This window comes from Canis lupus, chromosome 27 (assembly GCF_048164855.1).
Source record: "Canis lupus baileyi chromosome 27, mCanLup2.hap1, whole genome shotgun sequence".
Classification (NCBI taxonomy): Eukaryota; Metazoa; Chordata; class Mammalia; order Carnivora; family Canidae; genus Canis; species Canis lupus.
Genome location: NC_132864.1, coordinates 11852883 through 11868114, shown reverse-complemented (window position 1 = coordinate 11868114; position 15232 = coordinate 11852883). Strand labels below are relative to the sequence as shown.

The 15232-nt window shown below is 53.8% G+C and overlaps 1 protein-coding gene across 34 annotated transcripts in view; it reads right to left on the bottom strand.

Moving 5' to 3' along the window:
* NCOR2 (nuclear receptor corepressor 2) overlaps nucleotides 1-15232 on the bottom strand; it is a 211475-nt gene that overhangs the window by 130289 nt on the left and 65954 nt on the right. For all 34 annotated transcript variants that reach the window (XM_072802173.1, XM_072802172.1, XM_072802174.1 and 31 more), the window contains 3 exons: nucleotides 14813-15027; nucleotides 7112-7239; nucleotides 5355-5532 (listed from right to left, as the gene is read on the bottom strand). In XM_072802173.1, the coding sequence (XP_072658274.1) occupies nucleotides 5355-5532; nucleotides 7112-7239; nucleotides 14813-14917 (411 nt within the window). In that variant the 5' untranslated portion in view covers nucleotides 14918-15027. The remainder of the gene's footprint in view (nucleotides 1-5354; nucleotides 5533-7111; nucleotides 7240-14812; nucleotides 15028-15232) is intronic.

Here is a 15232-nt window from a genome sequence, read left to right as displayed (position 1 = left end):
AGCACCTCAGGCACTCGCTCCCTGTCTCAGCTTCCTCATCTGTACAATGGGACAACTCCTGCCTGCGCCCAGGCTGCTGTGTGGCTGGGATGAGCTAATGTGTACAAAGAGTTCAGCTCAGAGCCTGGCAGACTGTAAGGCGCCTCATAAGCGGGGGCTGGGACTGTCCTGCCCCAAAACCCAGGTTTCGGGCCTGGCGGCCAGCACAGGCAGAACCCAGCCTATGCCTGAGCCATCCTCAAGGCCACGCCGGCAGCTGCTGGCCGAGGAGGCCCCAGCAAGAGCTCTTGGCTGCCGCCTCCCCGCCCCCATGGCAGCTGCACCCAGAGGACAGAGGACACATTATTCCCTGGGACAACTGCAGCCCCATGGGCTGCCAAGTGCTCCCCATCTCAGGACGAGCAGAGGCCGTGCCATCATGTGGCCACCCCTCCCCCCCCCACAGGCCCTCCCAAGGTCCACACGGCCCGAGGTTCTCAGGACGTCCCCGGGTTTGCCTTCTGTCCTCATCGTGTCCATCTGTGACATGGGGAAAGCTGGTATCAGGACTCTAGGCCTTCCACACTCAGAATGCTCGGGGGAAATGCAGAAAAGGCCCCAAGGCCCTCAACCACCTGGCCCCCACGCTGCTCAGGTCCACAGGGAGGTCCCAGAAATCAAACCAGGTACCACTCCTCACTCAGCCCATCCTCATTCCCAGCACACCTACAGCAGCCCTACAGGGGGCTGCCACTTTGTCCCCACCTCACGGACGAGGAACCCGGGAACCTGGAAGCACATGCCCAGCACAGCTCTAAGCCAGTGACCAGCAAAAGCCAGGTGGAAGAATAATTCGATTCAGGTTTGCATTTTGGACTGTCCAACTACTTACCCACCATTGTACTGGGAAAGCAGCCACAAACAAGGCACAAATGAATGAGCATGGCCAATAATACTTTATTTACAACAGGCTGAGCACTAAGTTTAGAGCCCACCAAGCCTCCCAACCTCTGCCCGTAGTAATTCACAAGTCTGAACTCAGGTAATTGTCACAAATATCCTGTGAAGGAGGAATACTGCTTTTCCCATTTCCCAGATGAAGAAAAGACCCCGTAAGGTTCAGCAACATGCCTGAGGTCACCAGCCACAATGCTAAGGAACCCTGGCTTGGAGGGCATAAGAGGCTGAGGCTGAGCCTCAATCAGGTAGGCAGAACATGAGACCAGGCTGCAGGGCGTTCCATAGCAGAGACAAGGTCCAGACCATTTTTCATCCCAAGGAACTGCAAGGCTGGGCAAAAAAAAAACAAGAGCAAGATCTCTTCCAGCGCCCAGGACTCCCTGAAATTAGTGTCAAAACTGTGTGTAGAAGAAAACTTCCCTAGAAAAATATGCAGTGGGCTTGGGACTCTAACTACTCCTCAACAGGAGGGCCAAGCCGGTGGATACAGGCACCATGGGCACCTGGGCCCACACATACCAAACCAGAATCCATTCATGTGCTCCAGCATCTGAGGGCCTTTGCACAAGCCATCCCCTCTGCCCACAGCACCCAACTCCACCTCTGGGCCAGTAGAAATCAGACTCCCCTTCCATGGCCACCTCCCCCTGCCCCTGAGATCTACTGGTTCCTCCATGTATCAAGGGCACTTGGCTAGGCTCTCCCTGCAGATTCAGCCATTTCTCAGGGTTCTGGAGACAAAAGGTGGCAGTGACGTGGGTCCTGGAGCCCAATAGTATTACCTGTTGTAAGAAACACCTCCCCTCCCCTCTCTGATGGTACACCATAACTAAGAAGGAAGACAAACAGCACCCCCACACAGGAACAGTTCTCAAAAGCAACACTAGCAAAAGAAGAGCCCATTCCAAAGCTGGCAGTCAGCACAAGGCTTAGATGAAGCAACTGGCAACTGCTGGAAACCACTGGAAAAGCTGCTGGAAACTTTTCCTTAAATTCTTGCTGGGTAAGATCCACCTTCTTCAATGGCTTCTGGTCATTTGAGGTTCAGGCTTAGCTTTTATTCTCACCAAAAATGCACAAGTGGGTCCATCAATGGCTGAACAAAGAAAACGTGGATCATCATATAATGGAACATGATTCGGCCCTAAAGAGGAATGGAGAAGCCCCAATCCATGCCATAACATGGATGAACCCAAAGAACATGAAGCTGGGCAACCCCAGTGGCGTAGCAGTTTAGCACCACCTGCAGCCCAGGGTGCGATCCTGGAGACCCGGGATCGAGTCCCACATCGGGCTCCCAGCATGGAGCCTGCTTCTCCCTCTGCCTGGGTCTATGCCTTTCTCTCTATCTCTCTCTCTCCCTCTCTGTGCCTCTCATGAATAAATAAATAAAATCTTTAAAAAAATGGGAAGGAAGGAAGGAAGAAGGAAGGAAGGAAGGACATGAAGCTGAGAGAAAGAAGCCAGACAGAAATGGCCTCATTAGAGGATTCCATTGATAGGAAACGTCCAGAACAGGCAAATCCAGAAGGAAAGAGAGCAGACTGGTGGTTGCCAGGGGCTGGGGAGGAAGGAATGAGGAGTGACTGCATATGGGTATAGGGTCTCCTGTCGGGGTGAAAAAAATGTTTTGGAATGAGGAGAAGTGGGGGCTGGCCAGCACTGTGAAGGTATTAAATGCCACGGACTGTTCACTTTCACAAGGTTAATTTCAGATTCTGTGAATTTTACCTCAACTTAAAAAGCAGCAGCACACCCATGAGCAAAGAGCACTTTCTCCATAACTTGAGTTTTCCAGGAATGGGACCAAGCTGGGTCTACTGGCTACTGGGCCTCCAGATGGTTCTCCCGATGGCTGCTGGCCTTCACTTCAGCCCAAAGCCACAGGAGCAAAACAACAAACTCATACCCCAGCCGGTCACCAGGTAGCAATTGGCACCATTTTCCCCATCAGATGCCCTCGGTGTAAAATTCAGGCCAACACAGAAGAGAAAACTCACTATGCAAAATTAAAGACATAGAGGCAGCAAAAACCCTGTAGCTGGTAAGGTCCCCTTAATCCCAGCTTCAGGAAGGGGCGGAGCTGGCCTCAGGCACCCAGAGTCTACTCTGGAGTCACAATGATGGGTTCCAGGATGGGCAAGGACCCCACACACAGGCAAGGAGGGAAAGAGCTGTGGCTGGAAATACGGGGATGGAGGGAAGCCTCTCCCTTTATGCTGGCCTTCAACATAGGAAGAGGAAGGCCTGGAATCGCAAACTGCCTTCTTATTGTTAACACACTAAGACCACGTAGAAAATGGCAGACCCAAGACAGGGACAGAGATGGGGACCTGGTGACATCCTATCATCTGGATCAAGCTGTACCTGAAGTCAACCAACCCTGGATTCCAGTTATATGAGCCAGGATACATTCTTAAGTTAGTCTGACATGAGTTTTCTGTCTTTTTCAGCCAACAAAGCCCCAAAAGACAAAGGGACTTTCAGAAATGGTTCTGTATGTGATGACTCTTGAGTCCCCTAAAACAGAGTTTGGTGAATTCCAAAGGAAGCCTGATACCACAAAACTCCAGAGGCTCAAGGGCAGGGAAGCATTATAAAACAGAACATTTTCATATGAAAAAGGAACACAGCTGGGGGGGGGGGGGTGGAACAGGGCTGTAAAAAAAATCCCACTGAATTCCAGTCCCCTGCATCCAGCTGAATTCCACAAAGCAGATGCAAAAAACATCTGAACACTTTCAGAATTGTGTTCTCCCCTGGCTTCTTCCCTTGCCCAAAATCTGCTCAAACTTTCCAAATGCTCTTCATAAGCAGCCTGGACCAATTACAATAGTTGGTCTAGGCAGGCCCCAGTGCTGGGCCTATCCCTTCCCTGAACCCCAGGGGCCAGGAAGAGAAGATAGAGACAGACAGAAACAGACACAAAGACAAGACTCCCCAGGCAGCTACAAGAGGAACAAGGATAGGATCACAGAGCTACTTCGAGGCATAGACATCCTCAGAAGAATTCACAGGTCTGAAGGCTCTGAGCCACTATTCCAGAGAGCCAGTCCAGGCGGGCAGTAGAGGCCTGATGGGGGCTAGCCAGAGATAACTGTCAGCCTGTTCTCTGGGCAGAACCGGACAGGAGCTGGGGAGCACAACCCATTGGGGGCCCCAGTCTCTACGAAAGAAATCAAAGTTCCCAGTGTGGCCCATGGCCTGGCTAATGGCATGGCCCTAAGCCCTTCACACATATCCCACTCTCCTACCATCCAAGGCCCACTTAGGGAAACAGTTCTTCTAACAGCAACATCCCTCCCAGCAAGCTGAGCAGTCGGGGTTGGGGAGGGGGGATTGCAGGCACCGGGAGGATGGAGGCAGGCAGCCCGCAGCAGGACAGCCTGGTAGGCAGGGAGGGGTGGCAGACCCAGGCTGCCTGGCCTTCGGTGCCCACTTCCCAGCGACCGTGGGTGAGTGGCTTTCTCTCTTAAGCTGGGCCCCTTTAGAGAAAGTATGCTCTGTGATCACACTTCACGGGGCTGGGAAGACACAAAGGAATGACACTCACAGCTGGCACACTACCTGACACGCTCACTTAATGTTAACTTATCATCACCACCACCACCACGGGAACACCTCTTTTATGCCAGCCTCCCAGTGGAGGACCTGCCTTGGCCAGAAACCCCACCATCCAATCCCATCCAGCATCAGACAGAGAAGAGGACCCAGCAGGCTCAAATGGTCCACTTCCATCGCCTGGCCTGGCTCCCACACCCACCAGTGCTGCATGAGGACTGACCTCACCCAGCAGCTGGGAGACTGTTAATGAGCTAACATGTGTCCCCACGGTGGTGAAGACACTGAACGGAAACAGCACATGCAGAAGTGACATCCATCATCACTCAGCCGGCCAAGAATGAGCATGTCACCTGGCCACCGTCCCTGCCCCATCCCAGGCAGTGACAGTAGAACAAGAGTTTCGGGGCAGCCCGGAAACTGCTCCATTAGCACCTCCATCAGCTTGGCTCTGTGTAAATGGAGACCAAAGAAGCTTCCAACCTCAACTGTCCTAAGACTTACTGAAATGGCAGAAGAACCTCCCACAGTAATCTCTACACATCCTCACCCCCCTGTCTCAGCTCGACTTTCTGTTTTAAAGAGGAGTAAATCAGAAGAGCTCTCTAGGGCACAGGGGAAACTGTGACCTAGGCAGGTGTGGTCCCTCTCTGGGCCAGGAGTGCCCTGCAGAGCCAACCTCAGCCCAGGCCTGGCCTCTGCCCAGCTGCACTGTGCCCTGCACTCAGCCCTCCCTCTTGGACGCTTGCCTGAGCTGTGCCTCAGTCCAACACACCAACCCGTCGCTTTGCACCCAGTCTAATCACAGAAGAAAACTGAATCCTCAGCAGGGCCCGTCTGGAGCCAGGCCTTACCTTGGACAGGTCCTCGGAGGCCCCGGGCTGGCCCGCAGCCAGCAGGGGTGAGGGTCGCAGCAGGGGGTCAGGCAGCAGCTCCAGGCGAGGGCGCTTGCTCTCAATGAACTCCATCTCTGACTTGCCCAGCTCGGGCAGGTATGAGTGGGACTCAGGTCGCAGGTGAAGCTCCTGGGACCTATGGAGGCAAGGACACAGGGTATCATATCTACCATTCTCCTGATGAGCACCTGCTGGGCACCACACCCTCTTGGACCCTCAGAGAGCAGTGCCCACCTGTGGAAGGGCACAGATCTATCTTCCTGCGAGCCTATGTTCATTATGTTCACAGAAAGAGGATGTACTGGCAATTCCCTCATTAGCGAGTGTGGCCCATGACCAGCAGCATCAGTCCCACCCGGAGCTAGTTACAAACAAGAGTCTGGAGTCCCACCCCGGGGCTACAGAGCCAGACTCTGCATTGAAACAAGAGCCCCAGGGTGATTCATGGGCACAGCAAATCTGAAAAGCCTTGTGGGTCCAGCGCAGATAATAACATAGGTGATGTTATATGCACATCATCCACCCAGGGCAGACATCACTAGCCAACCACAGCACTCTGGCTGCTAACCCTGCCTTCGCCTCCTTCTTGACTCAACCTAGCCAGGCTGCCTGGGGCAGAGATGCGAGCTGTCCAACCTAATCACTCCCAACTGGCTCTCCTTAACCTGCTCCCCCATTTGCAGAGGACAAAATTGGCCCAGAGAGGGCATGCCTTGCCTGAGCACACACAGCAGAGCCGAGACTCGCATACTCCATCTCCAGCTACGGCTCCTTACCAGACAGCCTAAACAGTGTCTCTGCTGAAATGCCTTTTAAGCTCACGCCCTCCCTGAACACTCCAAGTGCCTTCTTATCTCTGGGCCTTTGCATGTGCTGTTCCCTCTGTCTGGAGTACCTTTACCCAGCTGTCTGGTCAGCTACACACTAGACAAGCACCCCTCCTGTGAGAGGCCTTTCCTGGCCACTCTGGCCAGAGAGGTAATACCTTCCCCACCCCATAGGTAATAGTCACATGCCTCATTCTGGGGTCATTTTGTGTGGTCTCTGTGATGCATCTCCCTGCTAGACTGTGGGGCCCCCCCCAGGAAGGGCCATTTACCTGGATCCCGCTGTGTGCCCACAGCCTCGAATGAACCAGCATGTGCCAGATGTCAAGACTCTTAGCAGTTAGTGCTGTTACTATCTCTGGCACCTTGGGGCCCTGCTCTGACCTCGGTCCTCCTCTCACTGGGGTCCCCATCCCACTGCACTGGCTCCCTCCCTCCTACTTAAGGGTCTTAAGGAAACACAGGCCAGCCCAGATAGGCAGACATCTGCCAGAGGACCTCATCTGGTAGCAAGAGGCAGAAAAGAGGAGGACAGAGGGAGGGAAGGAAGGGGCTCCCCGTGAGCACCCAGGTGTGGACATGTCCCTCTCAACTAGCACCCCAGCACTGCCCCTGCACATCTTGGTGGTCAACCCCTCCCGCCTAGCCACACATCCAGAGACCACTGAAGGCCCTTGGTAGGAAGTCAGAGGTTCCACATGGCTCATCCTGCTCATCCCCATCTTTGCCAAGTCACAGCTGCACGAGGACAAGGGGAAGCACACAGCCCAAGTGACCCCTCATTTCACACCAACCCTGCCTGCTCCTGCCCCAACACAGCCCTCCATCCTCCGACCTGAGACATGATGCCACAGCTCTGAGCCAGGCAACATGCCAGCCTCTCCTTACCTTTCATTCCCAGGCTGAAATTCAGACAGCAGGGAGGGCCTCCTCCTCTGCGGCTGGATGATGGAGCCAGGTGACAGGTGTGAGGTGTAGTCACGGGGGTGGTGCTGGTACTCGAGCAGCCCGACGTCCTGCAGCAGGAGGCCCAGGAAGTGAGCAAGCGAAAACTGCCCACTTCACAGTGGCAGGCAGAGGCGGCAGAGTCACATGCTCCCTGCTCAGGCCCACATCCCCACACAGCTCCTGAAGCCTAGAGTGGCCAGAGTGTGTACCTAGGGCTGACGGCCTCCAACCCTCACTCCCCGCCACACTGGTACCCACAGTGCTCTGCGATTATGCCCTCTTTCCAGAGGACACAGCCAAGTCCACGTGTCAGCAGACAGCTGGAAAAGCCACAGACTGCAGGTCTACCAACCAGGCCACTAAAGGAGCAGGGTGCATGCGTGAGACCGAGAAGCACAGGCAGGACACTGCCGACACCACCGGGCTGTGAGACTCAAAGGCCAGCTTCCAAGACAAGGCACCACCTTGGGACTCCCCTGTCTGCTGTGTGACAGGAAAAGCCACACATGTATGTCATATATAGCACAGATCAAAGTCACCAGGATACACTGCAAGCAAAACCCTCCTTCTTCAGTAAAATGCCACCTAGTGTCCCTGACCATCTGAGGAAAAACTGAACACTAACAAACTAGATATATTCTGATTATCGACTACATTCTGACTATAGACACATTAAAAGGTTTTTTTAAAATAAGGATGGAGGAGCAACTGGATGGCTCAGTTGGTCAAGTGTCCGGTTCTTGATTTTGACTCACATCATGATCTTAGGGTCATGAAGTTGAGCCCTCTGGGGAGTTCCACGCTCAGTGGGGTGTCTGCTTGAGATCCTCTCCCTTTCCCTCCACCCCCCACTTGTGCTCTCTCATTCTTGCAAATAAGTAAATACATCTTTAAAAAAAACTTTAAAAGGATAAAAACAAGTCTCTCAAAAGAGCAAACAGGACTGGCTTCACACCATAGTAACCCAAATCGATCAGCGCTGTCTGCCTAGAACACTCAGTTCTACTATGTGTGACAATCAATTAGTGATGTCTGACACAGATGAGGCTTAGGAAGAGCAGCACCACGTATGACTTATTTCCTTCTTGGCACCTCTCTTAATTCTCCCAATTTTCCCTAAACACCTAGTAAGTCTTCTGTTATTTGGTTTTTGTTTTTTAAGTGGTTATTTCTGCAAAGAGATCAGATGATACTAGGCAGGTGTGCTAGGAATGTATGTGTTTCAGATCCTCCAAACCAAGCATCTAGAAGGCTGAGAGGCCAAAGGTTAGAGCAGATGAATAAATGGAATGAACAGGGACCCTGTCAACTTCAGAGGCTGGAAACATTGAGGAAGCCCAACGTAGGGTACAGCTACAAGGTGCCTCAGGCTGGAGGGGGCTGTCCGATGCTCAAACCCTCTGAGATTTAGGTTTCCTTATCTTTGAAGGAGGCACCTACCTGGGAAAGAGGCCTTTGTGCCTCCTACCACTCACCCCACCTTAACTCTCCAAAGCATCACCCCCCAAGATGAAGGGCAGCTTCCAAAAGGCAGAGAAGGTTTCAGCACATCCCTCCTGCCCCACTCTGCAACATCTAGCATGAGGCACCAGGTGCTCGTGCAGGGCGGCAGGCGGGAAGGAGGAGGAGGAAGAAAGGCCTCGAGGGAGGGAGTGAGGGCCTCTGGGATCACGCCGGCAAGGCTGCCAGGCAAAGATCTCGCGCGCACGTACAGAGGTGTGAGAAGGAATCAGCAGGCTTTGCAGTCTGCCAGGAGGAAAATTTTCTCCAACCGGCTCTTTCACACAAAAGCAAAATGAGCAAAGCGGCAGAGAGACAGACAATCCGATCCCCTGGGAAAGGGCCACAGCAAGACAGTGCCTACACCTGCCAATGGAGGCAGAAAAGGCACATGGCAAATGGGGCCCTCGATGAGGAGGAGGGGGAAAGAAGCCACTTCACAAACTTTCTGGCCTCCGTTTCTCAGTTTAGGACCCAAGAGGGAGATGTTTGTCTGCAAAGTCCCTCCAAAGAGCATCTTGGGGCCATTTGTGCAGGGTCCTCATGAAACTCCACCACAGGGCCTGAAGCAGGTCCCCGAGGCTGAACCCAGGAACCCCCAAGGGTGTCTGGATGCTCCACAGGAAGGCAAAAACTGGGGAGACCCCAAGAGAGAAACTGACCCAAGGTGGGGCTCACTTGAGATTGGATACCTCAGGCACTTGGGCTACAAGCCTCCCAGCCACATCTCGGAGCATGAGAACTCTTTGGGAGTTAAAATAGCAAGAATACCCATTGTACACAAATTGCCTGTGTCCATTTGCCACTAAAAGTTTGAAACACACTAACGTAATCCCTACAATACCACCACGAGGTATCACACATAGTCCCATAGCAACATGAGAAATCAGGTACAGAGAAGTTAAGTGACTTTTCCAGGTCACACAGTAAGGAGGGGAGGCTCTGAGCCCCAAGACTGGCCCAAGCTGGCTTCCTGCTGAGGAACAGGCAGGAACAGGGGGCCAGTCCTGAACGACAGCAGCGAACCAGACTCGGGGAGAAGAGGCCTGCCCTGCCCTTGCTACGTGCTTCCAGAGCTCCTGCTCAGAAAATCAGAGGAAAAAAAAAAAAAAAGAAAGAAAATCAGAGGAAAAGAGTCTCCAGGTGAGGCTCTGACTTGCCTCTGCTGGCTTCTCTCCAGCCATAGTGCCTCTGACACTGGGAATTGGGGCTAGCCAATAAACTGTGCCCCTAAACTCCCCAGGTAGGTGACATGGGGCTGTGGAAAAGCAGTGTAGCCAGGAGGGAACCCCATCTGGCATGTCTCTGCCCAGATTCTCCTGTGAGGTTACATGGACAGAGGGGCTGGGACATTGCACATCAGGTCAAATCCAAACTGGGCCTGGACTCTGGGAGATATCTGAAGGAGGGACTGGGAGGATTTTCCTTGCGGCTGTGTTAGGAGGAGGCATGCTCCTCAATGATCCCTGGGATAGGGCTTCTCACCCCAGAAGGGGCTGAAGAAACATCTGGAACTGTACATGGCAGGCAAAGAACTCACAGGTCCCTCCTGGAGAAGTAGGGGCTACGATCAAGATGGCTCCCACTTCAGGGCCTTTGCATGTGCTATTCCCTCTACCTAGAACATTCTTTAGCCACATTTCCCCATGCCTGGCCCTCTAGTTCCCTTCAGGTTTTGACTCCAATGTCAGCTTCTCAGTGAGGCATCCTTCCCCGACTCCTGACTTCAATTAGGACCCCTGCAACCTCAGCCATCCCTCCCCTTTCCTCCCCTGCTCATTGTTCCCCCATGGGAACACTAGCTGCCAGAGGCAGGGATGCTTCTGGTTTGCTCACAGCTCTGTTCCCAGGGCCTACAATAGTACTGGCACATGAGGTGATCCCTCTGGCCCAGGCAGGCTCCTGGATCCCTGACCCTGAAGCCAGGGCAGCGCAGCTCCACGTGGGGCCCATGACGCTGCTGGCCTGTGACGAGGAGGATACAGAAGACACACGCGTTTGTGCCACAGCCAGCCACAACCCACCCCCGCATCCAAGAACTGGGGCACATGCAGCACAACCATGTACCAGCTGGGGGCAATCTGCAAGTTCACCAGATTGAGCCTTCCCACAAAGAGTTTGACAAGCACCAATCCAGGGCAGGAGTCAGAAATGGGGCCCAAGGCCAAAGCCTGGCTCGGCACTCAGCCATCCCTCTGCATCTGGGCGGGCTGCTCTCAAGCTACAAGGGCAGCAGAGCCAAGCAGTTGTGACAGGGCCCAAATGGCCTGAAGAGCCTGCAATACTCACAGGGAAGGTTTGCTGACCCCTCCTCCAGAAGAAGAGCCCAAAGGCAAGGTGGAAAAGGATACCCATGCTATGTTGTCATAACAACACCATCGTTGAAATCAACATCACCATTATTTGATACCACTGTGTGCTAATTCTATCCAGGCACTGTGCAAAGGCCTCTGCCTACATCAGCTAACCTGACCCTGAAAATCCCTTAATTACCTTGCTCAGATAATGGGGAAACTGAGGCATAAGGTGGTAAGGCCACTTGTCCAAAATTCCACAGCCAGGATGTCTTTTAGGCAGGACATGAATGTGAGCAGTCTGGCTCCAAAAGCTGTACTCCTAACTACCCTTCTACAGTGAGGCACAGATTAAGTAACTTGCCCAGGGCCACACAGCAGAAAGGGGTAGTGCTAAAGTCAGGCCTTGCACCTTTTGACTTGAACACATTCATTTAGCACAAGGACTCCAAGAACTCAGGGAAGTTCAAATGGTTCCTGTGGACTTGGGAGGAGAAATTGCAGAAAGACTGATAAGAAGCAAGGCAAGGAGGGTATGTCGGGGCTTCAATCCTGGGAGACCCTCAGGGAAAGATGTGGGGTCCTGATTCTGTGAGGGAGGGAAGCCAAGACCACAGAGGTGGAGAGAACAGGACACAGATTCCATGGGTAGGGCAGATCATATTCAACGAGCAACACGCACTGTGCCTAAGTTGGTATTCAGAGAGGCCAAGCACGCTCCTGAAGTGGTCAGAAGAACAGTGGGATTTCCACAGCCCTGGGTCCAGGCCTCTGCCTGCAAGCACACCTGGAATTATGCCTTCCATCTGTGCTGTGCAGAGCACAGCAGGCAGCCTGGAGGTGTGGGCCAGCAGATGAGACAGTCCAGAGTCCCTCAGAGTCCAGGGTCCTGCAGCCCCAAGGAAAAAGAGGCTCTCCCTGGGGCTCTGTCACCCTGCCAGGAGGAAAGAAAGGTCTACAACATGCTTACTGCATGCAGATACCACCCTGAGCACCTTGCAAACATCCTCCCCTGAGGCTCAGACCCACAACTCCATACTGCAGATAGGAAAACTCAGGTTGCTCTATTGGGTTAAGTGAGCAGCCCAGTGTCACTCAGTAGGTTGGAAGGAACAGAGATATTCAAAGCCCCATCCAAGCAGCCTTGAGCCAGAGCACCCTGCAAGAGGCCTCTGGAGCCAGCACGGGCTATCCCAGAAGGTAAGCCTTTTAGGAGTATATGTCAGAGAGAACTGAGCCCCAGGAAGGTCAGAGGTCACTGGGTACAGGCTCCTCCCCTTCTTCCCAGCTTCCTGCCTTGGCTACTATGCTAGGAGCCAGGACACTGGGCTCCTGCCTGGCTCTCAGATGGAGCATTTATCTCCCTGTGCCTTGATTTCCCCTTTCTTCCACCCTCTGTCTTCTAGACTTGGAAAAGGGAGGCATCTCACAAAGCCCACCTGTAAAATAGGCTGATGAAAAGGGATTAGAGGGCATGTGGATTGCACTGGGGGCGGGAGGGGGGAGGGGAACCTCCAGATTACAGACCCAATGCTGACCTCCCACCAGCTAAGGGCAAATAGCTCCAGCCGGAACACATGCCCAGGAGACCCCCCACAACCCCCGGGATGCCCAGAATTCTTGCTCCTGCCTTTCAGGTGACAAGCAGGGCTATGCCATCCCAGCACAAGGCAGGGTGGTCAGGGATTGGGGCCCCACAGCTGCCACCACACACGGGACAGGAACACCCCATCCCACAGCCACCCTAGGGGCCCATTCACCCCTGGCCTCAGCCTCCTGCTTCTAGTGGGTGGTGACTGCTGGGTCCTGTCCAGCCATATCCTGCGTCACTGACAGCCCAGCAGGGGAAGAAAAGGAGATGTTATGGGTCAGCCAGTGACCCCAGATGACCGGGAGAGTGCCCAGCTGAGGGCCTAGATGAGGCAAACGACAGAAGGGAAGGTAGGAGGGAGAGCGGGGGCTATAGAGACCAGAGGACTTCCCAGGGTTGTGCCCACAGGGAAGGGGATGGCAGAGGGGTGGGAACCTAGCAGCAGGGAATGAGAATCAAGACAGAAGACAGAAGCATCGGCCACGGGTCCCCGGGAGAGGCAGCCCCTCCAGGAGGCTGCAGTAACAGTGACAATAACAAGGAATAATAACATCAAACGGACATGTCGGGCAGAGTGTGTGCCAGGTGCTGCCATAAACACTTTATCCATCGTTTCATTTAATCCCCACGAGAATCTAGGAGACAAGTGCTCTTGTGACCCTGTCTTATGGATAAAAAACTGAGCTCAGAAAGCATGAGCAAGTGGGCCTGCTTCCTCACAGAACATTCCTCCTCTACAAATAGAGAGCTAAAAGACCCACTCACAATGATTCGGAGCAGCAAGTGCTGCTGTCCGCAGAGAAGACTCTGAACAGAACGTCTGTCCTGCCAGAGGTAAATGAGAGGTCGCAGCGTTGTTGTTGTTGCTGGTGATCACGATAAAGACTACAACAACACTACATGATAATAACTCGCCCCCAGGAGCACACTCTTTGGTCCTGGGCACACAGCAGGTGCCCAATTAATAGAGCCTCCGTGACGGGGGCTCAGAATCCTGAAGCTGAAGCTGACTGTCTCCCGGCAGTGATCTCCCCTGAGGCCTATGGTTTAATCTCCTGGCCTCAGTCCCCTCATCTGCAAAATAGGATAATAACATGAGCTGCCCTTTCATTGGGCAGTCTGTGGGAATCCAAAGACTCTACCCAGGGGCAAGCTCTTGTCACAGGGCTCCATAAGGTGCCCATTTAGCCCTGCTGGCTCAAGAAGCACCCGGGGGTAGAGGGTGGGAGGCCAAATTCTCAAGAGGTCACTGTGTCTGGGACACCCCCCACTCTCGGCCAGTAGGTTCACATGCTCACTGATAGAAATGCCCTCCCATGCCACTCCCTCTCTTCTCATGAGAAACCATGCCAAGCAGTATACACACATGCATGTGCACGTACACACAGACACACGCACACAAACACAGGCCAGCAGAGCCAGCCTTTCCCCCAGCTATGCCCACAAGGCCCCACATCCCCTCACTGAGCTGCCAGTTGGTCAAATGGGGAGGCCCAAGGCCCTAAGAGCCCTCTGGCAAGCACCAACGTACCCAATAAATGTCCACAGAGCAGAACCAAAGGCCCATCCTTACAGCTGTACCATGCAGCTAGAGCTGAAGGCAGGAAATGGGCCCTACTGGTGGATGGACAGAGCAGGCACAGCTTAGGAAAGCTGATCGAGAGCACACACATGTGCAAGCCGGCACATGAGAGCACGTGAGCCTCTCCACAGGTAGGTCATCCCCCAGAGATGGAGTGGCTCCTCAGTGAGCCAAACAATACCTGGATCCCCAAATCAGGGCTTCGGAGACACTGATGTGTTCTGAGCTTCATCATCTCACAGCCCCGAGCCATCACCAGAGTGAATGAGCCCCAGGGTCAAGGATCAGGGAGGCAAGGGGTTATCAGCAATATTCCCCCCCATAGGCCACCTCAAAAAGCAAAGAGTTTTGGAGAGGCTGGGCTGCCAGCAAAATGTATACAGTGTGTGCTCCATGTTCACATGTAAATTCCACTGAGGCCTATGGAGACAGAGATCCCAGCTCAACCTGGCAACAACGGTCTCCATCTTCCCAGCTCTAAAGTGGGAGCTAAGAGATTGTACTGGAAGTTCCAGATGCCAGCAGTCTCTGCCGTGGCAGCTCACTTCCCCTCAGGGGACACAGTGAGCCCTGGCCAGATACCACTAGAGATGCACCAGCCCTTATGGAGACCTCGATGAGAGAAGAAGGCCCCAAAGGTGGCCCCAGGGAACACATATGCACCCCTTACTTACCGTGTGGGGCCGAGCAATCTGCACGGGGTAGGAAATGCCATGGGGCGGGTAGCGGGGCTCAGCGGCCCTCCACGTCTGCGCCACAGGCTGCGTGGATCCCGACATGGTGGTGAGTGTCCAGGGACTCTTGGGTCCCAGTAATGTCCCTCTCAGTGACCACCAAGATTAAAAGCCAGTCCTCGGCATCTGTGGGTGGGCCGCCCTGTCACAACCACCTGAGAGTAAACCAGAAAAGAAACACAATCAGCCACAGAGCAATGGCCCCTCCAGACACCCTGGTAGGGCCCCTGGTAGTTCATCTACTCCAAGGAAGACAGCATGCAGGTCCTCCTGACCCTTCTCCGAGCCACTGGGTCCCTCTTGCCCACTGACAGCAAGAGATGCGACTGGCATTTGAGGGACCCCTGAGCCATAGCCCAG